The 25,544-nt window shown below is 46.1% G+C and overlaps 1 protein-coding gene across 3 annotated transcripts; it reads right to left on the bottom strand.

Annotated features, from left to right (window-relative positions):
- Positions 1 to 10,205: 10,205 nt before the first annotated feature.
- A4GALT (alpha 1,4-galactosyltransferase (P1PK blood group)) lies at positions 10,206 to 25,302 on the bottom strand. Of its 3 annotated transcripts, XM_085539261.1 has the most exons (3): positions 25,176 to 25,252; positions 24,429 to 25,052; positions 10,206 to 12,974 (listed from the first exon to the last, which is right to left on the bottom strand). In XM_085539261.1, the coding sequence occupies exons 2-3, from the start codon at positions 24,429 to 24,431 to the stop codon at positions 11,850 to 11,852; spliced, it is 1,128 nt and encodes a 375-aa protein (XP_085395387.1). In that variant the 5' UTR covers positions 24,432 to 25,052; positions 25,176 to 25,252; the 3' UTR covers positions 10,206 to 11,849. The 3 variants fall into 3 exon arrangements, with proteins under 3 accessions (XP_085395387.1, XP_015725167.1, XP_015725159.1); XM_015869681.3 differs by lacking the exon at positions 24,429 to 25,052 and having other exon boundaries at positions 25,176 to 25,302; XM_015869673.3 differs by lacking the exons at positions 24,429 to 25,052; positions 25,176 to 25,252 and adding an exon at positions 22,612 to 22,990.
- Between the last annotated feature and the right edge of the window lie 242 nt (positions 25,303 to 25,544).

Here is a 25,544-nt window from a genome sequence, read left to right as displayed (position 1 = left end):
ATTCAAGTTATAATGCCTTAGCTGCAATAAAATATAACAGAGTCTTTAAACATCACAGAACATTCCCGGAGTGTATGGTAGATCACTTCCTGACACATATGTTAAGACAGCCTATCAATGGAAGTGCACTGCTAGGCTTGCTGTTCATGAGTAGAGAAGTTTGTTGGATGCAGTCTTGGCCATAGCAAATGCAAAATTATTTAGATCCTGATTATTGGTGAAATAAGAAATTGGGGCATCAGGAAAACTGCTTCCCTGGATTTCTGAAATACTGACTTTGGACTGTTTATGATGTTGACTGAGAGGTTCTCTTGGGAGCCAGTCATGAAGGTCAAACAAAATCTTCATGTGCCCAAATGATGTTTTGTACTATTTCTATCTCTCATAGTTATATAGAAATAAAATTGGAAGCATTCTTTTCAGAGCAACTGCAGGCCAAGACAGTTCCTCTTCATTTGATGTGGGTGCAGGCAAGGCAAAAGACTTGGACAATCATCCAGCTGTCTTGGATCTTTGAACTGAATTGCATTACTGCTCACAAAAACACCCAAAAGAGCCATAGCAGGATTCTGTTTTTGCGTAATATGCTGTACATTAACAACTCAATATAAATAGTTAAATTTACCCAGAATTTTATGATACTGCTCTTGAGAGCAAGTGATCCCCATAAAGTGGACAGTACTACCATTTATATCTAAAATTGGCAAATCTCACAAGTTTACATCTACATGTAAGTGCATTTTCCATAAAAAAATCTATTTTCCATAAAACTAGACAGTGATATTAGAAATACAACACATTTCTATGATACATATTTGCTTCATCTGAAATTTAATCATTTCTAGATATAAACAAATTCTACTGAATTTTGAAAATGGGAAGAATGATCTCAGATTTACAGGATAGTATATGAGAACTTATAAATGGTCCCTCATCAATAGAAAACAGTGTATTTTTTTCTTAGACATCAATTTTGAGTGATTTTTGCTTTACAAAATAGAAGTTGTTTAGCAGGTGGCTGATCACTACACAGTTTGTTGTGGTAACTGGGAAAGAAGTAGAACTTGTGTTAAAATAAAAACTTAATTTATTCATTTTTTGTATTGACTACAAAAGAAAAGGGAAAGAAGGAAAATGCAATCATAACAATATACCCTCAGGACAATTACTCAACATCTGCCAAACAAAACACAGTCAATCCCTGAAAAGCAATGTAACCCCAACCAGCTCCCCACAACTTTACAGACTTCTGTATAACATCATGAGGCATGGAATGATCCCTTATGTAAATCAGGTTAGTTTTCCTGGGTCAGCCACATGCTTGCTCTGCCCCTTGCCCAGATGCTGAGTAGTGGATTTTCTTCACTGGTGAGCAGCCTGGCCCAGAAAAATCATCACAGAATAACAACCAAAACATTGGTATGCTATGAATACTGTCTTGGTTGAAATTAGGACACTACTTTACGCAGTTTGTAGATTGTTTGTATTGGTGTTTTGGAGGTAGACAGAAGCTTTCTGTACCATGGGAAGAACCTGAACCACTGATCTTTAGATCAAGTTTACGTAAGAAATAATATGACTTTCACTCATTGTAGAACCCACATAACTCATCATGGGCGGAGAATCCAGGTCACTGCTGACTTTGGGGCTGTAGGTGGTTAGTTAAGCATCCCTTAGCAAAGAAAACTTCTTAAGCCTTCCAGAATGTAAATTTAAATTATTTAAGTTTCTGTAAGAGATGCTAAGTATTTGGGCCATTGGCATCTCCAGTTCTTGTGTCTTATCTTCTGCTTCCTTTTGTCAATTAGTTTTACATGGCAGGGTTTTGGTGGTAGGGGAATGCTGTGGAGGCTTCTGTGAGTAGAGCTCTACTGATTCTCCATGTCAGATCAGAATGAGCTCCGTCAAGACGGCTCAGAAAAGGACCTGCTGCTGGCTGGAGTTGAGCAATGAGTGATATTGACTTTACATCTGGGAGAACTGACTTTAGAGAGGAAAATACTGCTATGATTAAGTATATGGGAGAGAATCCTTTCCCTGTTTCTCTGTGCTGCTTGAGGTACACAATGTACCTGGACCTTTGGTACATCCACTTCTCTCTTAGCTTTTGATTTCTTTGGTGCGGCACTTTGCTAGTTCAGTTTGTTTCTCTTCCTACAGCTCTTTGTTCGTTTGTTTTTTTTTTTTTCTTTTTTCTTTTTCAACTGAAAGTTGGATTTCAGAAGCTTCTTCTTAGCCTTCAAGCATTTATTCCCCCTCTGGAGGAGGAGGTAGAAGACAGTGGGGAATGCTGTTTTACATTTTCTTTTACTTCTCACTTCTCTAGTGTGTTATATTTCTATTGCAAATTTCTGTTGGAAATTTCTGTTGGAAATGTCATTCTTTTTTAGATGAAAAGAGTTATTCTGGAAACAATGTGTCATATTTTGCTAGAAAGCATCATTTTGTAGAGACTATGTCTTCTTTTTAGGATGAAAACCAGTGATTTAGGGAGAAATTGCTATTTGTAGGGATGAAAAGCATTAGTTTGGGAGGAAAACCATAGTTTTGCAAGGATCAAGAGTGATACCTAAGAGATTACTTTTAATTCTGGGATAAGTATTGATATTCCTGTGTAGTTGTTCAAATTATTGTCAGAAATGTATGTATCTATGGAAATGTCCATAATTTGTAGAGGAAGATAGGTATTCTGGAATCAATGTGTCATATTTTGCTACAAAGCATCATTTTGTAGAGAATATGCCTTCTTTTGGGAACAATATCTATTTTTTTGGGCAGATAATGCTATTTGTAATGATGAAAATCTTTGTATTGGTAAGAAAATGAAATTTTTTGCAAGATTAAAGAGCAATACCTCAGAGAGAACATATTGTTTCTGGTGTAAGTATTGATATTCGTGTGAAATATGTCTAAAATTTGTCAGAAATGGATAATTCTGCTGTTAATGTCATTATTTTGTAGAGGAAGACAGGTATTCTGGAAACAATGTGTCATATTTTGAGATATGTGTCACTTATGGGTTCAAGTATGGGGTCACTTATAGGGAGATATGGATCACTTATGGGTCACTTATGGGTCACATATGGGGTCACTTATGGGTCCAGTTATGGGGTCAGGTATGGGGAGATGGGGGTCATCTATGGGGGCAGCTATGGGGACATCTATGGGGCAGCTATGGGGAGATGGGGGTCAGGTATGGGGTTATGGGGTCTGTTATGGGGTCAGGTATGGTGTTGTGGGATCAGGTATGGGGTCACTTATGGGGCCAGGTATGCGGTCAGGTATGGGATCAGGTATGGGTTTATGGGGTCAGTTATGGGGCTATAGGGAGATAGAGATCACTTATGGGTCACTTATGGGGTCAGTTATGGGGTCAGATATGGGGTCAGGTATGGGGTCAGGTATGGGGAGATGTGGGTCAGGTATGTGGTCAGGTATGGGGAAATATGAGTCACTTATGGGGTCACTAATGAGGTCATTTATGGGGTCAGTGATGGGGCTATGGGGAGATAGCTGTCACTTTGGGTCACTTATGGGGCCACTTATGGGGTCATGGGGTCAAGTATAGGGTTATGGGGTCAGGTATGGGGCCAGGTATGGGGTCAAATATGGGGTCAGGTATGGGGAGATAGGGGTCACTTATGGGGCCATATATGAGGTCCGGTATGGGGCCTGGTATGGGGTCAGATATGGGGTCAGATACGAGGTCAGATATGGGGCTATGGGGTTAGTTATGGGGTTATGGGGTCAGTTATGGGGAGATAGGGGTCAGCTATGGGGCCACTTACGGTGTGATGTGGGTCACTTATGGGGTCAGCCATGGGGTCAGCTATGGGGTCAGAGGAGTTATGGGGTCAGTGGGGTCACCCCATAATCCCCCATAACCCCATAGCCCCCCATAAGCCCGTTACCCCCCATAACCCCCCATAAGCCCATTACCCCCCCCATAACCCACATAGCCCCTCATAACGCCCCCATAACACCCCCATACCTACTCCATAACCCCCCCATAACCCCATAGATACCCATAACTGCCCCATAACCCCCATAGACCACCATAACCCCTCAATCACCCCCCCATAGCCCCCCATAGACACCCATAACCCCATATTAGACCCTTTATAGCCCCCCATAGCCCCCCACAGACCCTCATATTTCCCCAGTATAATCCCCCATAACTCCCAATAGACCCCCATACCCACCCCATAACCCCATTAATTGAATGGCTGTTCACAGCGCCACCCAGCGGACGAGAGGATACATTGCACTGCATTAGATGTAATGTAATGCAATGTAATGTAATGTAATACAATGCAATGTAATTGAATGGCTGCTCATAGCGCCACGCAGCGGACAGGGGGACACATTGCACCACCGCAATTGCCTCCTCAGCCCCCCATAACTGCCCCCCATCCCCCCATAACAGCCCCTCAGCCCCCCGTAACTGCTCCAAACCCCTCATAACTGCCCCTGTGCCACTATAACTGCCCCCCAGCCCCCCATAACTGCCTCTGTGTCCCCATAACTGCCTCTCAGACTGTGGGAATACAAGAAAAGCTGTTCAGAGCAGCAGCTGTGGAGCAAGATAAACAGCATGAGAACCAAGGACACCTCTGCAAGGAGAAGAAGAGTCTCACAGCTCTGATTGGATATGTGCCTGCATGGACAGTTGAAAAGTGTTTTGTAGAATGCTTTGTTGACATGTAAAGGTGGTTGGGAAAGTTGTAAGGGCGGATGGGAAAGTTAGAAAATAACAACTTGTGAAGGTATAGAAGGGATGTGAGAACTTGTAATAAACGATTTGGATCGTTCACATCTGAGTCTGTGCCCCAAACGCTGCATCAGACCCCCATAACTGCCCCCATCCCCCCCAAAGGCCCCATAACTGCCCCCAAGCCCCCCATACCTGCCCCCCAGCCCCATAGCTGCCCCCCAATAGCTGCCCCCCAGCCCCATAGCAGCCCCCCATAACTACACCTGTGCCCCCATAACTGCCCCTCAGACCCACATAACTACCCATTCAGCCCAATATAACAGCCCCCAGCCCCTCTCCAGACCACCATAACTGTCCCTCAGCCCCATAGCTGCCCCCCCAGCCCAAGGATGCACCCCATGTAACCGTGCTAGTTGTGGGGCCAGCAGGAAATGATGCTGGATGTTCTCATGGAGCGGCTCGCGCAGCTCCTCCATCGCCTTAAACACCCGCCGGAAATTATCAAACGCTGAGAGTGGGGGGAAAATATACCACAAATCAGACCCAAAATCGACACCCCCCCATTTAAGGACCCCCCCATTATAAGTTCCCCCCCATTTTAACACCCCCACCCATTATAGGGTCCCCCCCCATTTAAGGACCCCCCCACAAATTAATGACCCCCCCCTATTTAAAGGACCATCACAGTTTAACTCCCACATACATTTTAGGGTCCCCCCCCATTAAAGGACACCCCCCCCATTTAAAGGACTCCTCCCATTTTAAACCCCCCCTTTTAAGACCCCCCCATTTTATGGTCCCCCAAACATTAATGGACCTCTACCCATTTAAATGGATACCCCCCAATTTAAAGGACGCCTCCCAATTTAAAGCCCCCCCCCATTTAAAGACCCCCTCATTTTAATGTCCCCCTCCATTTAAGAACCCCCCCCCCATTTAAATGACCCCCCATTTAAAGACCCCTCACTTTAACACCCCCACCCATTATAGGGTCCCCCCATTTAAGGAACCCCACAAATTAATGACCTCCCCCTTATTTAAAGGACCATCACATTTTAACCCCTCACATTTTAACCCCGCCCTTTTAAGACCCGCCCAATTGTAGTCCCCCCCACATTAATAGACCCCTACCCATTTATATGGATCCCCCCCCAGTTTAAAGGACTCCTCCCATTTTAAGCCCCCCCTCCCATTTAAAGACCCCTCCATGTTAATGTCTCCCTCCATTTAAGACCCCCCCCCCCATTTAAATGTCCCCCCTTTTATAGAACCCCCCCATTTTACCCCCTCCCACCCATTATTGGTTCCCCCTCAATTTTAGGAACTACCCCCCATTTTATGGAACGCCCCCCATTTAAGGACCCCCCCTTATTTAAGGACCACCTTCCCCAACCTGCCTCCTCCAGGTCCTTTATGGCATTGACTCCCCATTTACAGCCCTCCCCCAATTTAAGGACTCCCCCACATTTTATGGACTACCCCATTTTAACAATCCCCTCTATTATAGGGTCCCCCCATTTTAAGCCCACCTCGTTATTTAAGGACCCTCACTCCCATTTAAGACCCCTCCCCATTTTAAAGACCATCACCCCCATTTTAGGAACCAACCCACATTACAAGGACTCCCCCCAATTTTATGCAACCCTTCCATTTTAAGAACACCCCCCAACCCCACCCACATTATGTCCCTCTCCAAGTCATTTATGGCAATTGAAACCTCAGTTAAAGGACCCCCCCGATTTAAAGCCTCCCCCCCATTTAAAGGACACCCCCCCAATTTCAAGCCTACCCCCCATTTATGGACCCACCCCATTTATGTACCCCCCCCCCCCCTTTTTAAGGACTTGCCTCCTGCAGCTCCTGACGCTGATGCACCTCCAGGTCATTTATGGCCAATGAACCACATTTAAGTCCCCACAACTTAAGGACCTCCAACATTTAAAGACTCCCCCATTTTAACACACCCACCCATTATATGGGTCCCCGCCATTTAAGGACCACCCACAAATTAATCGCCTCCCTCATATTTAAAGGACCATCACATTTTAACCCCCCACACATATTATAGGGTCCCCACCATTTAAGGACACACCCCCCCATTTAAAGGACTCCTCCCATTTTAAACCACCCCCTTTTAAGACCCCCCCATTTTATGGTCAACCCCACATTAATGGACCCCTACCCATTTATATGGATGCCCCCAAATTTAAAAAACTCCTCCCATTTTAAAGTTCCCACTCCATTTAAAGGCCCCCCCATTTTAATGTCCCCCTCCATTTAAGAACCACTCCATTTAAATGCCCCCCCCTTTTAAAGGACTCCCCTATTTTAACCCCCCCACCCATTATTGGTTCCCCCTCAATTTAAGGACTACCCCAATTTTATGGACTGCCCCCCCATTTAAGGACCCCCCCTTATTTAAGGACCACCCTCCCCAACCTGCCTCCTCCAGGTCCTTTATGGCCATTGACTCCCCATTTACAGGCCACCCCCAATTTAAGGACCCCCCACATTTTATGGACCCCCCCCATTTTAACAATCCCCACCATTATAGGGTCCCACATTTTAACCCCCCCTCCTTATTTAAGGACACTCACCCCCATTTAAGTCCTCTCCCTCTTTTAAAGGCCCTCACCCTCATTTTAGGTACCACCACCAAATTAAGGACCCCCCCCATTTTAGGCAACACCCCCATTTTAGGAATCCCCCCGACCCCACCCCCATTATGTCCCTCTCCAAGTCCTTTATGGCCATGGAAACACCAACTAAAGGATCCCACCCATTTATAGCATCCCTCCCATTTAAAGGACCCCCCCCGCCATGTAAAGCCTCCCCCCCATTTAAGGACCCACCCCATTTAAGTAAACCCCTTTTAAGGACCTGTCTCCTGCAGCTCCTGACGCTGATGCACCTCCAGGACACTTATGGCCAATGAACCACATTTAAGTCCCCCCATTTTAAGGACCCCCCGCTATTAAAGACCCCCCAGTTTTAACGCCCCCACCAATTATATGGGGCCTCCGCCATTTAAGGACCACCCACAAATTAATGACCCCCCCCCCCCATTTAAATGACCATCACATTTTAACCCCCCACACATATTATAGGGTCCCCACCATTTAAGGACACCACCCCCATTTAAAGGACTCCTCCCAATTTAAACCACCCCCTTTTAAGACCCCCCCATTTTATGGTCCACCCCACATTAATGGACCCCTACCCATTTATATGGATGCCCCCAAATTTAAAAAACTGCTCCTATTTTAAAGCCCCCCTCCATTTAAAGACCCCTCCATTTTACTGTCCCCCTTCATTTAAGAACCACTCCATTTAAATTCCCCTCCCTTTTAAAGGATTCCCCCATTGTAACTCCCCCCACCCATTATTGGTTCCCCCTCAATTTCAGGTCTACCCCCCATTTTATGGACCGCCCCCCCATTTAGGTACGCCCTTTTATTTAAGGACCATCCTCCCCAACCTGCCTCCTCCAGGTCCTTTATAGACATTGACTCCCATTTACAGGCCCCCCCCAATTTAAGGACCCCCCACATTTTATGGACCCCGCCCATTTTAACAATCCTCTCCATTATAGGGTCCCCCCATTATATCCCCCCCCCTGCTTATTTATGGACACTCACCCCCATTTAAGACCCCTCCCCATTTTAAAGACCCTCACCCCCATTTTAGGCAACACACCCATTTTAGGAACCCACCCCCACCCCACCCCCATTATGTCCCTCTCCAATTCCTTTATGGCCATGGAACCTTCATTTAAAGGACCCCACCCATTTAAAGCCTCCCTCCCATATTAAGAACCCCCCCCCTCAGTTAAAAGCCTCCCCTCCATTTAAGGACCCATTGCATTTAAGTAACCCTCCTTTTTAAGGACCTGCCTCCTGCAGCTCCTGACTCTGATGCACCTCCAGGTCATTTATGGCCAAAGAACCACATTTAAGTCCCCCCATTATAAGGATCCTCCCCTTTTAAAGACCCTTCCATTTTAACACCACCACCCAGTATAGGGTGCTCCCATTTAAGGACCCCCCACAAATTAATGACCTTCCCGCTATTTAAAGGACCATCACATTTTAACCCCCCACACACATTATAGGGTCCCCCCTATTTAAGGACAACCCCCCTTTAAAGGACTCCTCTAATTTGTAACCCCCCCCTCTAACACCCCCCCATTCTATGGTCCCCCTCACATTAATCGACCCCAACCTATTTATATGGATCCCCCCCCAATTTAAAGGACTCCTCCCATTTAAAGACCCCCCCCATTTCAATGTCCCCCTCCATTTAAGAAACCTCCCATTTTAATGCCCCCCCTTTTAAAGGACCCCCCCATTTTAATCCACCCATTATTGGTTCCTCCTCAATTTAAGAACTACCTCCCATTTTATGGACTGCCCCCCCCATTTAAGGACCCCCTCTTATTTAAGGACAACCCATCCCAACCTGCCTCCTCCAGGTCCTTTATGGCCATTGACCCCCATTTACAGACCCCCCAATTTAAGGACCCCCCACATTTTATGGACCCCCCCCCCATTTTAACAATCCCCACTACTATACGGTCCCCCCATTTTAACCCCCCCTCCTTATTTAAGGACTTTCACCCCCATTTAAGACCCCTCCCCATTTTAGAGGCACTCACCCCCATTTTAGGAACCCCCCCCCACCCCACCCCTATTATGTCCCTCTCCAAGTCCTTTATGGCCAGGGAACCCCCATTTAAAGGACCCCCCCCCCCCCCCCACATTTAAAGCCTCCCCCTCATTTAAAGGACACCCCCCCCATTTATAGCCTCCCCCCCATTTATGGACCCACTCCATTTAAGTACCCCTCCCTTTTAAGGACCTGCCTCCTGCAGCTCCTGACGCTGATGCATCTCCAGGACATTTATGGCCAATGAACCACATCTAAGTCCCCCCATTTTAAACCCCCCCCTTTTAAGACCCCCCCATTTTATGGTCTTCCTCACATTAATGGACCTGTACCCATTTATATGGATGCCCCCAATTTAAAGGACTCCTCCCATTTTAAAGCTCTCCCCCCCATTTAAAACCCCTCCATTTTAATGTCCCCCTCCATTTAAAAACCACCCCATTTAAATGCCCCTCCCTTTTAAAGGACCCCCCCATTTTAACCCCCCCCCCCCCCCCCATTATTGGTTCCCCTTCAATTTAAGGACTACCCACCATTTTATGGACCACCCCCCCATTTAAGGACCCCCCCTTATTTAAGGACCACCCTCCCCAACCTGCCTCCTCCAGGTCCTTTATGGCCATTGACTCCCCATTTACAGACCCCCCCAATTTAATGACTGTAAGAGGCCATGCTTTTTACATTACTGTCTCAAAGTTTGCTGAAATGGACAGGTTCAGGCAAGTCCTGGCCAAGGTTCCAGGACTACCTTTGTCTGAGACACACAGGAACCAAGGTTCGTGAAATCCCTTTGTTTAAGAGATGGACCAGTCTGGGAGCTAAGAAAGAGAGATAAGATGCTGTTTAATGGCCCTAAAGTGGTCATTTTGTGTGGGCCTATCTCAAGGAAGATGGCCATCTCCAAGGCCAATTTGGCTTTCTTGCTTTTAACCTCCAAGAAAAGAGAAAGAAACCCAAGACAACCCGAGAAATGTTGTCTTTGCACACACGGTTTTTTGGTTAAGTTGAACAAACCTCACCTTGCTTCTGTTTGACACGGGAAACAGAAGAGGCCTCAGAAAACTGCAGCGGACAATACTTTGTTCACCTCTGCCAATCCCACTGTAGTGCCAGCTCATGAGCCTCAGAAAACCCCTTTCAGTTGTGGTAAAAAACAGAGATAAGGAAGCTTATGGTTTCTACCTTACTTTTGCTTCTTGCTGCTCCTTCTCCGATATTTTTTATATAATGAACCATAAGAGAACCAATACATCCTTTTAGCTATCAAAGCAAAGGACACTTTTTTTGCCATCATGTGTCCAACACATTTGCCGCTATGGTGGAAAACATCAAAGGTACAACAGCACCGTACAAGTGATACATTAACTTTCTCAGTCGTAATTCAGTGAAATGCTCAGAGGAGAAGAGTACGCCTTTTTACTGCACTTCTCCTGACCTCCCAGGAGAGATTTATACTTCTGCACAATGAATAGTGAACTGCAGAAGGCTTCAGGCTACCTGAAGAAGTCCATCGTAAATGGCTTAGTTCCTGGACTTGAATTTAGACAGTAAAGGTTTCCACTAAACTCTCTGTAACTTTGGGAATACTTGGAAATATCACTTCTTTCCCTTTAGGACCAGTTTAAGCACCGAATGATCATAGATATCATTGTGGAAATTTGGTCACACTTACAAGCCCAGCGTAAAAGACAGTTCAGCTCTTCCTATGTCATGTGCAATTTAAGGTATGATTTGGGAGAGCTCTCCTGCTCATTACAGGATGTTAATTTGCTATTACTATAACACAAATCACTGCTGTGCAAGAAGTCCTTCTAAATGATGAACCTAGACTCAGATCCTCATGTTCTGATTCATACCAAATTTCCAAGCAAAACCTACAACACTGAACAGAGACTCCAGTGTCCTGTTCTCTCCTCGGACCAGACATGAGAAAGTCTCTTCCGTCAAAGTCTTCAGAAGAGAAAGGAATGGAAAGAAAAAGGCATCACTTTAGCCATTTCACCTTTTGTCTCTGTCTTCCTACACATTTTTTTCTCAAGACACCTCTTCAAGCACAACCTTCAGTTCCTGTTCTTTGATCTCCCATCATTTTGTTGCTTTGAGTCAGTGACCGAGGATAAGATACATGTTTCTACAAGGCCCCTTCCAGATTTGCAGCTACAGAAAGACGTCTTATTCTTCCAGGAGATTTATGGAGGCAGCCACAAGTGGCCCAGCACTTGCTCCTCAACCTGAGATTCCTCCACCTGACTGAGGAGAGCAAAAGGAAGGTCCTGCAGAGAACCAAAATACTGTTAAAGTCAAGACAAGAAGCTACACAGATGGGCTGAAAATACAGGCTCCACTGAAACCCTTCAAATGGCTTTTATCCTCAACTCCCACCACCTTCACTTCAAACAAAGTTTTTCTGAGATGGAACAGCTGAATGGTTGGGAGCTCCCAGGCAATATCTGTTAGCTGATCCTTGGAGTCACTGCCATTTAAAGTCCGTCTTCAAGACATCATATGTGGCAGGGCAGAAATGAGAATGCAGCTGAGCCAGCAAAGCCTGCGATGTGATCTCTAGCCTTGTCCCTTGGCTCTTCTTGTTCCATACATGCACAGCATAGGTGTTCTTCAGGAGTTCATTCAGCTCACTGGAGCTGACCACTTCAAAGTATTTCTTCCAGTCCTGCCATCGAATGGGATAAAAAGCCTCTCGGGGCAGAGCACTCACCCCTTTGCAGCTCTTACTGCTCCGAAGACTCCTGATGGAACACCACTTCTTAAAGACACGTGTTAGGAGCTGTGGGCCTTGATGCCCCCAGATCCAGCTGTTGTAATTCTCCACAAAGTCCTGCATACAAAGTTCTATGAACTTGTGTTTGGGTGTAAAGGACAGAAAGGCTCCATTCAGTACATACTTGGACTGGGTACCAAGCACGTTGGTGAGGTTCTTTAAGTTCTTAAGCACAATGAAGTCTGTGTCCAGGTAGATGCCACCAAATTTCCACATGATGGCAATTCTGCAGGCATCAGACAGGATGGGTAGGAAATACGGTTCCCAGCGCTGCTGAGCCTGCAAGTACCACTTTGCTAGAGGTGTCCCAGAGAATAGCTCCAGCAAATCCAAGGGACGGATTTCCACATTGGGGAAGCAGCTCAGCAGTGAGAAGCCCCAGTGGTTGGGTAAAGAGGCATTTCTGTTTGCCAGACCTTTCATGAGCACCACAACCCTCGTCCCCGGGTGTGTCCGGGCAGCTGATTCCACAGAGCACAAGAACAGGTAATTTGGGTTGGTTCGTTCAGAGGTCTCCACAAAAAACACATCTCCTGGGGGAGGAGGAGGTCCATCAGCAACAGCGAAGGGAGGAGACGGAACAGAGTGAGCACAGCGGATCTGAACAGGCAAGTAGACTTGGTCCCTGCCCTTAGAGTCCCCCGTGATCCTCCAGTACAACACGATGGAGACAAAGGACATGAACTTAAAGGCAAGGATGAAGAGAGTCCTGAGCTTGTGGCCCAGCACCACGCGGGTCAACTTTAGCAGGCAGTTTGGCATCCTGAGCATTCTTGTTCCCATCAGAGCTTGCTGTTCCAGAAGAAATGTTGTGATCTGAAGGGGAAGAAAGCAGAAAAAGAGACAAGCAAGTCAGCAGATCATGAGCCATAGTACATCATCATGGCAAAGCTGCATATGAACTCTCCTGTATGCCAGCATGCTAAATTATGCCTTAAGGGTGTTTCTAAAGAAGTGTCCTGGCTTCTCCATTCCAAACCAGTGCCCATAAGTCCCCATTGGAAACCACAGTCCCCATACAGATTGTTAGGATGTGTGGTAAAACACACTTGCACACCCACAAAGGAGCTCAAGGGGTTGGTGGCAGAAGAGGGAGCCCAAGAAACAACCCTCTGGGCTCTTCCAGAGTCATCACAGGGACCATCAGCCCATCAGAGGCCCATGTGCACAAGCTCTGAAAAGTGAAGGAGCACAGAAGTGCAGAATATTACATCACCATATTAGAGTCACAGAATAGCTGAGGTGGAAAAGGATCTTCTGGGAGTCTTCAAGTCCTAATCTCTGCTCCAGCAGAGCCACCCAGAACAGGGAGCCCAGGCCAACATCCAGGTGACCTTTGGAGATCTCCAGCATGGAAGACTCTCTTCTGTTTATTACAAACCAAGACTGACCCTCAGTTCCCTGGATAGATGCTGTGCTTGCCTACATGCTTGCCACTTGTCAGGAAATACAGTCTTCATTCCATTTTTTCTTCATCAGTCCATTATTTTCAAATCAGATGTGAACAGGAATAATGCTAGATACTAAGAATGTGGATTCTCTTTTGTCCTCCAGTCTGCCATCGTACTAATTATCCTTGGGCTGTGGCACCTGGCACTGAGTGAAACGGGGCTTTTTGTGGTGTTTCTTTTCTCCAAAGTAGAACCACCTGACATCCTTCCGCAAAACTGAAAACTCACCTAAAACCCCAATGCTGTCATCTACTTCTGGCAAAAGGTCTCAGCTTTTAGAGTAATGGTACACTCGTTTCCCTTCCATTTATTCCTCAATAACCATTCTGCATCCTGTATTTGAATATACCCTCCTATATGCCTTTCTTCCCTCCTCCCCCACAACACACAGGTATTCAAGCTGAGACCTACAGTGCTACTTCTGCTTTTACAAGCCTACTTTGTCTGTCCTGGCCAGCAACCAAGTTTAGTTCTCTGAAGTCCAAAGCATGGGTTTAACCATAAAGAGACATGTTGCAGCAGATGGGAGAGCAAAGCTGAATTTATCTCCCAGAAAGTACAGCTGTTTTAGCAGTCTGAAGTAAGGCACGCCAGGCTCCTGGGGTGCACAGGCAGTTGAAAGGAAGTGTGAGCAACCTAACAACAGCTTCCTCAAAGTCTGTGTAGTCCAAGTAATGCCAGGCTTTTAGTATAAGAAAACCAGTATGGTTTCACTTTCTCTAAGGAAAAAAAAAGGGGGGAGAAATTGTCTGCAAAACACGAAGCATTTTAGTGTCTACTCTGTTTTAACCCCTGATTCTTCCTTTGTTGTAAGATTTTGCATAATTCAGAAGAAACAAAATCAATACAGTCCATCAGCAAAACCAAGAGATTTATGACACAAGCTAAAAAGTGCAGAATGTAACAGAGAACTCAGTTATGCCTGCTACAGACAGCTACAGCTCAGCTTAACAACAGAACAGGACCTTCCATTTCAGATTATTCATACTCCAGTTAAAAAAAAAAAAAAAAAAAAAAAAAAAAAAAAAAAAAGAAAGAAAGAAAAGAAAAGAAAAGAAAAGAAAAGAAAAGAAAAGAAAAGAAAAGAAAAGAAAAGAAAAGAAAAGAAAAGAAAAGAAAAGAAAAGAAAAGAAAAGAAAAGAAAAGAAAAGAAAAGAAAAATCTCAGCTGAGATTCATCTCAGGTTCAGTTTTTCCTCCATTTAAAGGAGAGTTCAACACCCTGTGATTTTGCAGCGTGTCTCAAGTCCCTCAGTGCTTGCACACATTGTCTGACTGGCAGCACTGGGCTCTTGTCAGGCGTAGGAGCTGCCATGTCACAGGAAGCAGCCCTTCCCTGTCCCCTTTTCTTGAGACTCCAAGAAGACAGTGCACACTTTCTTCCCATGTAGCTGCAAGAAATGGCAAGACCGCATCACCTGCTCCAACACTGTCCTCTTCCTCTTCTCTCTATGGCCCCACTCCAGTTCAGAAGAAAGAAGAGCACACGAGCACAGGAGACCTTTCTACTCTGTGGCTTTTGCCTCCACCACTTCTTCCAATGTGATTGCTCAGGAACACTTGCAGCTGGCCAGCGTTGGCCCTTCTCTAGAGTGCTGTAACAAGGAAAACGCCCAAGTGCCAACACAGCAATGCCAGTCTCATGTGTGGAAGGGGAAATGCTTCCCAAGTAACACTTACATGGGCTTTGTATGGTTTGCCATGTGATCAGTAAACAGTTTGCATCCCAGCACAGTGAGCGTACCGTTGCAGGCAGGACAGTCTTGACTTGAGGAATTCAAATGCATTTGATTTATTACCAGCTACCTTATTTATTTATTTTTTTTATTTACTACCAACCAACTTTTCTTTTAATTACCAATTCAGCTACTGAGGGGAAGAAGTGAAACAAACAAACAGCTTGAGAAGCACCTTCCTTCTCTTTTCCCAGGCTCCTCTTCAGCCCCGCACCTCTTTCTTTCCTCCTGCCCAGTGCCAGCTTCCCTTCTTTTCCCTGCCGCTTACACTTAGTCTGTTCCAGTTCCGTTGGTCAGTGCACGACAGCTTATTTTTGCCACTCTTTGCATCTTATTCCTTCCCAACACTGCTCCTTGCTTCTTACAGCTCCTCTGCTCAGCCTTCCATAGCCTGCAGTCCCTCAAAACATACCCACCCTTGCACTGGCTCTCTGCAGGACACAGGGACATGTGCATCCTGGAATGGATCACCCAGCAGCCATAGGCCCACAGGCGTATCCCTGACCCCATGTGTTTCCTTCATGAGCCACAGATCTTCAAGTGTGCCGTGCTTGGATTGCCCACATGCCACAATCCCTCAAGGGTACATTCTCCAGCACCTCCACCCATGTATCCAACACTGTCCTCCTCCACACCCTCTCCTTCTTGTCCTCCCTTCACTCTGGAGACATCTCTTTGTGCATATCTTCACACCTCCTTTTGCACGCCCTACAGTTTTTCCTTTCACATCTCCTCTGCCTCCTCCTATCTTTGCTCATGCCTCCTTTTGCTTGTCCTCATGCAGGCCTTTGTGTGCCTCCTGCCCCTTGTCACCTCTTTGATCCCCATCCTGTGATTCCCCACGTGTCATCTCATGCCTCCCCCCTGCGACTTTTGTCCATAGCAGCTATCTCTGTTTCTTAAACACACATGGGCAGAGGTTCCACGAGGAGCTGAAGGGTTGCAGTTTTGATGTGCAATGGGTTGTTGTCATGTTCATGGCCACTTCCCACTCAGCCCACCCCTGCAACTCCCGTTCCTCAGAGCCTGCCTGTTAAGTTCCTCACTGCTGTTTTTCTTTTCCCCTGCAAGGGAAATTTGCATTTGGATTTTGGCTTACCACCTGTTGAGCAGTTTTGCACCACTGGTGCAAACAAAACAAGTCATATTATTGGCAGTGAAGGTCACTGCCCCTCAAGAGGCTCATGTATTTGTTTCCTTTTGTGGCAACATCTGCTTCCCAATGTTCCCTCTACAATGGAAAGTCTTTAAACAAATAAAGTAAAGAGACCGTAAGTTCACATTTAATTTACCTACTTGTAGTGCAAAGGGCTTGCTAGTTAAACCAATCTAAGTTCAAATTTCCACAAAAAGGGGAATTTGTTCAAATGTTTAAGGCAGAAAATTCAGCCTACAAAGCAAATTTGAACTCCTCTGATAGTTTAGCTTCCAGAGAACTGACTGACTGAAGAATAGATGTTGGGAAAAGGTAATCAAGAGAGCTATTGCTCCCCCAGCACCCCTCCCTTATAAGCAGTGGTGAAATTGCAATGTCCCAGTTTTGTTTTCTCTTTAAGCAGCCAAAGGGAAGAGAAGGATCTCTGGCAGTAAATAATAGCAGCAGCTATAGACAACAGCTGTTCCAACAACAGCAGCAAAGCACCAGGGCAAGCACAAGCACCCATCCTAAAACTCCCTTTGCTTCAAGTGACAACCAGCCAAGCATGGCTGGAGCAGTGTGCTGTGTGCTGAACAAGGCACAGAGAACAGCAGTCAGGACCTGCCATGAGGCACACGGGGCTGCACTTCACTGCATGTGGCAGAAGAGAAGCCCAGAGCATGTCTTTGTGGGTCAGGCAAAGTGCTGCTTTCATGTGTTCTGTTTCATACACTGCCTAATTCTGAGCCCAGAATGTTTTCCCAAAGAAACGTCGTAAAAGATCTGGAGCGTTTTGCTGCTGCTTAATGGAGGATGTCTTATCCATAATCAATTCCTCTCTGTTTACATGCTTTAGCTGTTGCCTTGGTTTTTCCTGGAAAGCAGTGACAAGTGCTTTAGGGGTGGCACCTGTACCTTTCCTCTAAAAGCCATTAGAAACACAAAGAATATACAAAAAAAAAAAAGTCCCAAAACATCAACCAAAGGAAAACTGACAAAGTAAACTTTTGAGTAACCTTTGTTACACTGAAATTAAGTAAATTAAACATAAACTTAGAGCTCAGAGAATTTAGAATAACTAGTGTGTGTTATTTGCATCACAAACATGAGTTGGTAAAGCACCCTTATGTATAACCAAAAGAAACTGCTGAAAGTTTGCATAAATCAGCTTTTGGTTGATGTGTTTCAGAGCTACAGAAATGCATTTCCTTTCTTTCAAGCACAGTGGAAAATCAAAGCTGTCAAAGCTTTCATCACAAGGAAGTTAGGAAAAAGGCAGACCTACAGACTGTGCACACTGTCAGAGCAAGGCATGTGACAATTTTCAGCCCAAAGACCATGCACAACACTGCTCTGTTCCTTCTGCTTTGATAGTTAAAGTTCAGTACATTTACAAACCCAGTACATACGAAGTGATACAGTGACTTGTTACGATGTGCTGGGGAGAATTATGGTCAAGATTGGTCTTTAGGAATACTTGGGATGGGACAGTCTGCAGCAGAAATGTTGAGGAAGGACTTAGTTTGGAGCTGTGCTTTTTGGTCCTGCCCCCACGCCACAATAGCAAACACAAATCAGATCCATGAAGCTACTCACGCAATCTCAGCCTCAGAGAGAAGTGGGGTAATCTTTCAAAAGTCCATTTAGGTGCTGCAGTTAACATGTTTGAAAAGCCTTGACTGTGTCCACAAACCATATCTAACTCTAAGCATTTTGCTTATTAATGCTTCCCCCGGTAATATATGTGTCCATCAGGTTAACTCATGATGTGACCATGTAGACTCCTGCAACATGCAAATGCACCACATTCCTGATCTAGGTGAGGCCCTGTCCATTACTTCTTTCCCCATCTGCACTGTGAAAGTAATTCATGACAGAAGTGGGGTTCTGTGAAATCCACAAGTGCTTAGATGGATGCTTAGAAGGAGGCTGTACAGAAATGGTGAAAATGGCTAAAAGAGATGGAAAAACTTACAGGTGGGATTGGAGTTGGGTAGCTAAAAATTGTTTTAAATGGGAGATCCTGCAAGAATTTCAGAGGTGGTAGAAAGTCACAAACGTGAAAGAACAGAGGAAAAGGAACTAATTCTTCATTGGTCTCCACACATTGGTACCAGATGCTGGAAGCATTTTGCTTAGAACTGTAAAGAGTAGAAACTAGAGTACAGGCATTAAAAGCCAGCTCACAAGCCACTTTACATCAAGCTAAGGATGCTTAAGCACGAGCAGCTGCTCTTGAGTCTCACAGTCAAGACAAGAGCCTGTTATTTCAAGAATCAAGAACCAACTTCATTACTCTGCTTTTACGACTGCTCAAGCACAAACACACACACCCAATCTCTGTGAAATCCCTGGAGGAAAATACACACTGACATTTGGCAGAGTGAAGGATGACTCTGAGGCAGAACTTTCTGTTACTACAGAGCTGTCCAAGCCTAAGCAGGAAAACACAGCCTCTCCACACACTATTACTAAAAATTTCATGGTGCAACTTCTGCCAATGGACGTGCTCCTCCACTGCCTTGGGTCACCATAACCTCTACCAACTGTACTGCAGATCAGTTTGGACAAATATCCATAAAATACTCCAAATATTCAGAGGACAACTGGTTTGGATGGATGTGATGATGCTATAAACTGGGACCTGGGATCGGGATGAAGTCAGACAGATATTCCTGGGAAACAGGATAGTTCTTCAAAACTCCAGCACAGGTTCTGGTGGAAACACCTTCTTTTCATTAAATTCAGTATGACACTGTATAATGCAAATGTGTAGATGAGCATATAACCTTCCTCCCTTCCTGGGATACTTTTGAAGGCTTCTCTGAGTGTAAAGGCTGCCTAGAATGTCCTTAATGCACAAGATGCTCTACCCTGGGACATGTCTGTGATAGCAACAGATGCAGGGAAAGCAAGATGTCTGGAAAATGCAGTGTGTGGAGAATCAATGAGTTTAGCCTTAATGTTTCACAGGGAGACTCATACTTGGAGCAAAAGGACTTCAAAACTGGACAACCTTCAGGAATAGTACCCCGATCTTGACTAGCCACTGGGAAGGAAATGTTAGGGTTGCCCAATGGTCAACAAGCCATGACACAAAAGCTTCAAGGAAAACTGAGTGAGCAAGTTGAAGGTTTAGAATAAGAAAATAGAAAGTTGAAAACTGAACTTAAAGGGAAGAATTAAAATTAAGTATAACAAAAGGCCTGTCACAGTGCCTGTGGTGGAAATATCTGGGACAGTCCAGGTGAATCTGATGGCAAAGGAACAGATTCTGTAACCTCTTAATCAAACAAGAACTCACTGCTGTTTACCCACAGGGGAATAATCCACAGAGATGGGATCCTACTGTAGTCTGAGATTTTAATGTGGATGCCGCATACAAAAAACAGCCTAGGGAGTCAATCGTTAAATGGCCATGCCTCCTCTGGCATGATGAAGCAGCAAGAGTATCTGTGTTTGCATTAGAGGCAGAAGATTTAGATTTAGGTCCTGGAATTCCCACCCTCAAAGGGAAGGTACCCAAACTCTATGAACAGGCAGAAGGGACCCACCACTGAGACTGTGGCTGGGAATGTCTCATCACTCGACAAGCTTCAGATGAATTTCAGGAAGCATTATTACTAGCAGCTCCTATAACCTTATTACACTGAGCTGAGGCTCCAGGTGAATAAGCTAGTGCATGGCTTATTCCTGCTATGTCTCTTGATTTGAGGTCTGTTGAGAAAGGGTAGGGAAATGAACATGACATGCTTCAATGGCAAGGCCCCATCCCATTCACCATACTGATGAACTGACAGTTTAACATGAAATGAAAAACGGTGAGAAACTTTTCTTCCTTCTTAAAATTGTTCTTTTATATGCACCATGACTGGATCACGCTCAGCAGTTACAGTTGTGCCTGCTCTCTCATCCCCGGGGATGGATCAGCAGTCATGATGTTGAGCTTGTGAACAACATATCTCAGGTAGGTGATGAATCAGATTGCTGATCTGGCACCCTCTAACACTGGATACTAACTTCTGATTGTTAGCAGAACCAACCCACAATGCATTTTGGAAACAACCTAGTTTGGCAAACTTCCCAACACTGACTAATCCGAATGATCAAAAACTCTTGAAGCATGTTCCCATGGCAAGGCCCCTTAGAGCTTTACAATGCCACAAATGAAGAGCAGGATGGAAAAACAAGCAGTTGATTGTTTTTTACAATGACACCCAAGCAGAGTTTCTCTGTAAATGTAACAGCACGCGAGCTTGTCTTGATGCTGATCTTGGCCTGTGATAATGGCTCAGCAATTACAAATGTGCTTGAAATTCCAGAATCTTACATGCAGTGTTAATAACACAAATTGTCAAAGATGCTGCAATTTCACTGGCCCTAATTCTACATGGCATAGACTGCCGAGTAATAGTCAGCGGAGTAATAACAATAGCTGGAGTACACTGCCCAGACAATGTGTCTGGCTGTACAAATGGAAACCTCTTCTGCGAAATCTGGTTGAGCCAAACATGTTTAATGAAACTTAACTGTTCTCCTGGTCCACAGTGCTCATTCTGCAGACATCAAAATAACTCCAGATACTGTTTCAACAGCTGGATAGTTGTGGCTTTTTGGCATTGGTATGTATAAAAGTATACCACCGTAGTGGGCTGCTACTTAATCAAAGAACTACAGAATCATAATCATAGAACAGTTTGGATTAAAAGAGGCCTTAAAGCCCACCCAGTTCCAACCCTCTGCCATGGGCAGGGTTATTGCCCACCATCTCAGTCTGCCCAGGGCCCTATCTAGCCTGGCTTTGAACACCTCCAGGGATGAAGCACCACAGCTTCTTTCAGCAGCCTGTGCCACTGCTTTACCTTCCTGAGTAAAGAATTTCCTTCTAATATACAATCTAAATCTCCCTTTTTTTTTAGTTTAAAACCATTCTCCCTAGACATATCACTATCAGACCGTGTAAAAAGTCTGTCTCTCTCCTGTTAATAAACTCTCTTTCCTGATTATAAGCTCCCTTTAGGTACTGGAAGGCCACAACGATGTCTCACTGAAGCTTTCTCTTTCCCAGGATTAACAAACTCAGCTCCCTCAGTCTTCCACTGTATAAGGGGTGCTCCAGCCCTCTGAGCATCTTTGTGGCCCTCCTTTGGACCTACTCCAATGGCTCCACATCTTTCTTGTCCCGAGGGCCCCAGACTTGGACATAATACTCCAGGTGATGACTCATGAAGGCAGAGCAGAGGGGTATGATCACCTCCCTTGCTCTGTTGGCCATTTTTGATGCAACCCAGAATACAGATGGCCTTCTGGACTGCAACTGTTGGCTCATGTCCAGCTGTTCATCCACCAGAACCTCCAAGTCCTTTTCCACAGGGCAACTCTCAGGGAATACTTCCAGTGTGCACACATATCTGGGGTTGCCCTAATCCAAGTGCAAAACACTGTACTTGGCCTTGTTGAATCTCATTAAATTCACACAAGCCTGCTTTTCAAGCTTGTCTGGGTCCCTTTTGATGGCACAGTACCATAATACACCCCAAGCCCTGTGCATTTCAATCTAAATATCTGTCACTTATTTTACCAAACACCTGATACTCAGTATATCATAAGCACAGAATATCCAACCCCTTAACAACAAGATCAACTGCATTTCGTAAGGCTGTGTGCATTTACTGTTTCTAAACTTGGGTGCTGCTGAACTGAAATGAGCTACTGATAACACCTCTGCTGTACTCAAAGCTACCCAAAATACAACCATGAATGCTTTAACAAGCCCACAGATGGAGCTCACTTTCACAATTTGCAATTTGATATCACTGGGCCTTAGGCCATCTTTTAGCTTCACAAGAAGGAGTTTCTGCATTCAAGTGACTTGTTGCTTTTTGAGAGGCTGAATATGGCATTAATACTATTCAGCAGCACATCTGTAATCGTCACCAAGCTGTGCAAGGACAACCCTTGCTCAAGGGTCTATCCATCAACTGGGCCAGACCTCAGTGTGTTCGGATGGTGTGCCTTACTGACAGTAGCTTTTAATTGTAGGATTTATTCTTTTCTGTATTGTATCTTGTATCAGATCACTGTGCGTTTCCCTCCTTTATAAATCAGTATGGTTCATGTATACTTTACCTTCCAAACCACCCCAGAAGCTCCAGCATTGGTCCCAAAAGGCCATGAGTCTCCTCTACCTCAGGCACCAAGTGACAAGAGAGACAAAGCAAGCGTAGCATAGTCTCACTCCTAACAAGCCAGAACTGGCTGCAGGCCAAGGGCATTGGTGGTTCGTGTCTTTATGCAGGTAGGCTGAACTCCTAAGGACAGCCCCTATCAGTTGCCTGAATGGTGGTTCCTTACATGCAGTCTCAGCAACAGAAAACAGGCCTGGCTTTTATCTAGCATGGATGTGCTGAAATTGCTTCTCTGTTTCTCCTGGTCCTTTTTACTCCCTAAGCAGATGAAGCTTTGTTGGGACATCAATGGACTTGTGACATTATGACATCAGCTCCAGAACCTTTCAACACACCCCAGCCCTGATACAGATTGGCTCTGAGGTGAGGCTCTGTCCATCACTTTTGTTTCGTGACGGTCGCTGACATTACACCTGTTTCCAAGTGAAGCCACCACTCAAAATAAGATCTGTGGATCTGTTCTGGAAATTGAGACCAACAAAGTAAGGGATTTAGTATGTTTGGACAACACTGCCTGACACAGACAACCCCAGATAGGTGCAGAGAAAAGGAAAGCCAGGAGACACAGCAAGCAGAAGACTTTCACATGTGGGAATTGCATGAACCTGAGGAGCTTAATGATAGTATACAAGGACAGAAGGAGCTGGAAGAGTGTTCCCAATCTCTCCTGACAGCACATGCTATAACATGATGTAAACTCCAACAGTGTAAATGGCAGGATTACTCCATGCTGTACGCTACTGATGCAGTCTCATCCCCACATGGAACAGGTACATTAGTGTGGTTTTATGTGCTAGTTGCAACTGGCAGGCAGTGCCTTATCTTTGTGGTTATGACCAAATAAAAAAAACTATATGGATAAAGAATTACACATAAGTACTTCTTGCCAAAGTATGGGTTGATATCAAAAGAAAAGCAAACAGGCAGCTAACTGAGCTAATTGCAACTGAACCCATTCCCTCCCTCCTCAGGCGTTTCTTTCACGCTCCTCTGCCCCTGCCATGCCCAGCCCTGAAAGCTTGAGCACAGGAAAGTGAATTCTGATGAAGGACTTTATTTTCCTGCTTGTTTGACTTCCAGAACTGTTTTTGCTCCACTGCAGAGTGAGGCAGGCACAAGCAGTGGCACAAAAGGAGATGCTGCAAGAAGCAGCAGTCAGGTGGCTGCACTTTTATGGTGACACCTCATTTAGCTCAGTGGCATCACCAAACTGCATCCCAAGGCTTCACAGTCCCCAGCTGCTCAACTTGGCCCCATGAGACTGCTGGTTTCTTTGGAGACACTGTTTGCTAGAAGCTGCCAGTGCCTTGAGAGCCAGTGGGAATCCAGTGAGAAGGGAAATGTGGGTAACAGCCATGAGCTGCACACCTGAAATCAACTCAGAGCAGGCAGATTGCTATTCACCTGACAGCTGACACTTAAGTACTGCTTTTACGTTTCCAGATGATGAGCATGAGAACAGAAGAGAGTTCACAATGACTTCCCAGTCACTGGTTCTCCCCACAGAACCAGTGACTTGAGACAAAGCTGGAACTTATGCAAGAGCCATAAAAATGGGGAAATAAAGCTTCTAAGATTTGCACTTCTGGCTTTCATGATAACAAAAATAGCCATAGTGCAAAGCTTGCAGAGTTCGGCAGAAGCTGGGGTGGGATGCAGGCAGGAGGCGGAAACATCTGGCCTGTGCTGAGCAGCCCCTCATGCATTGGGAAACAAAGCGTTGGTTTAGATCACTCTTAGCCAACGTGTGGGACTCACCATCTTTCAGCAACTTCCCTGCTTTTAGGTCACTAGGTACAGGAGTTACTCATTTCTTCACAACTGCTTCGCCGGGGCTCTCTCTCCCCCTACTGCCACAGCAAACATCCCCACCGCTCTCTCGTGAGGCTCCGTTCCTCTTCTCCAGCCCTCCCTCAAGCTTTAAGCTTTAAGCTCAAACCCCTGCGCTTTCCAGGTCAGCTCTGTCAGTCCACGAAGGCCGTCTGAGCTCCCCCGTCACCAGCTCTGCCGCTTCTCCCCTTGGGTTCGGGCCAGCCGTACCCCTCCCGAGCCTTCCTTTGCTCCTCATCTTCCCACCGCGCCGCTGCCCTGCAGCGGACCCAGCTGTCGGTTCGTCCTTCTCGGGTTGCACGGCGCTTTTCATCCCTCACGACATAAGGGCACCGTGCGCGCAGCCCCTTCGGAAAGCGATGCCCGCTTGAAGCACGGACGGATGGCAGGGAACACCCTGCACAAGGCTCAGCGCAGCTTGGGGAAGCAGACGTCTTCGCTCGGGCTCTCCGCAGTACAACGAGCGGCCAGCCCGCGAGCTCCGAGCAGAGCGGCTCCAGCCCTCGGGTAGCTGCGACGAAGAGGGACGCGCCGCACCCATAGAAAAATCCGCTGCGGAAAAAAAACTCCGAACATTTTCCATATTCCCCCCGTCGCGCCGGGTGGATCGGGGCCGCCGACCCCGGGGGCAGCCCCACTTCCCGTCCCCCCGCGATCTCCCCGCTCCCCGCTCACCTCCGCGCCCTCTGGGAGCGGCTCGGAGCCAGGCCGGGGCCGGGACCGCACTCGGACCCGAGCCCGGTCCCCCAGCCACTGGCCCGAGCAGCACCGCCCCCGCTCCGCCCGCAGCCCGGGGCCGCCTCCGGGAGGAGCGGAGCGGTGTCGCGCCGTCGTGGAACGATCGCGGGTACGTTTGTTCAGCTCCGTGTTGGGATGTTGGTCTGAGGGGCCGGCCGGGCAAATGGGGCTGCGGAGAGAGAGGTCGGGATACAGCGCCAGGGCCCCGCGCTGCGGGGAGAGAGCAACAGGAGTCATAAAAGCATTAAGGTTGGAAAAGACCTCTAAGGTTATGTAGTCCATCCACCTGCCTACCACCAATACCGC

Source organism: Coturnix japonica, chromosome 1 (assembly GCF_054131305.1).
Source record: "Coturnix japonica strain WE chromosome 1, WE-NBRP24, whole genome shotgun sequence".
NCBI lineage: Eukaryota > Metazoa > Chordata > Aves > Galliformes > Phasianidae > Coturnix > Coturnix japonica.
The sequence above is the reverse complement of the archived record's forward strand: the minus strand, read 5'-3'. Positions and strand labels throughout refer to the sequence as shown.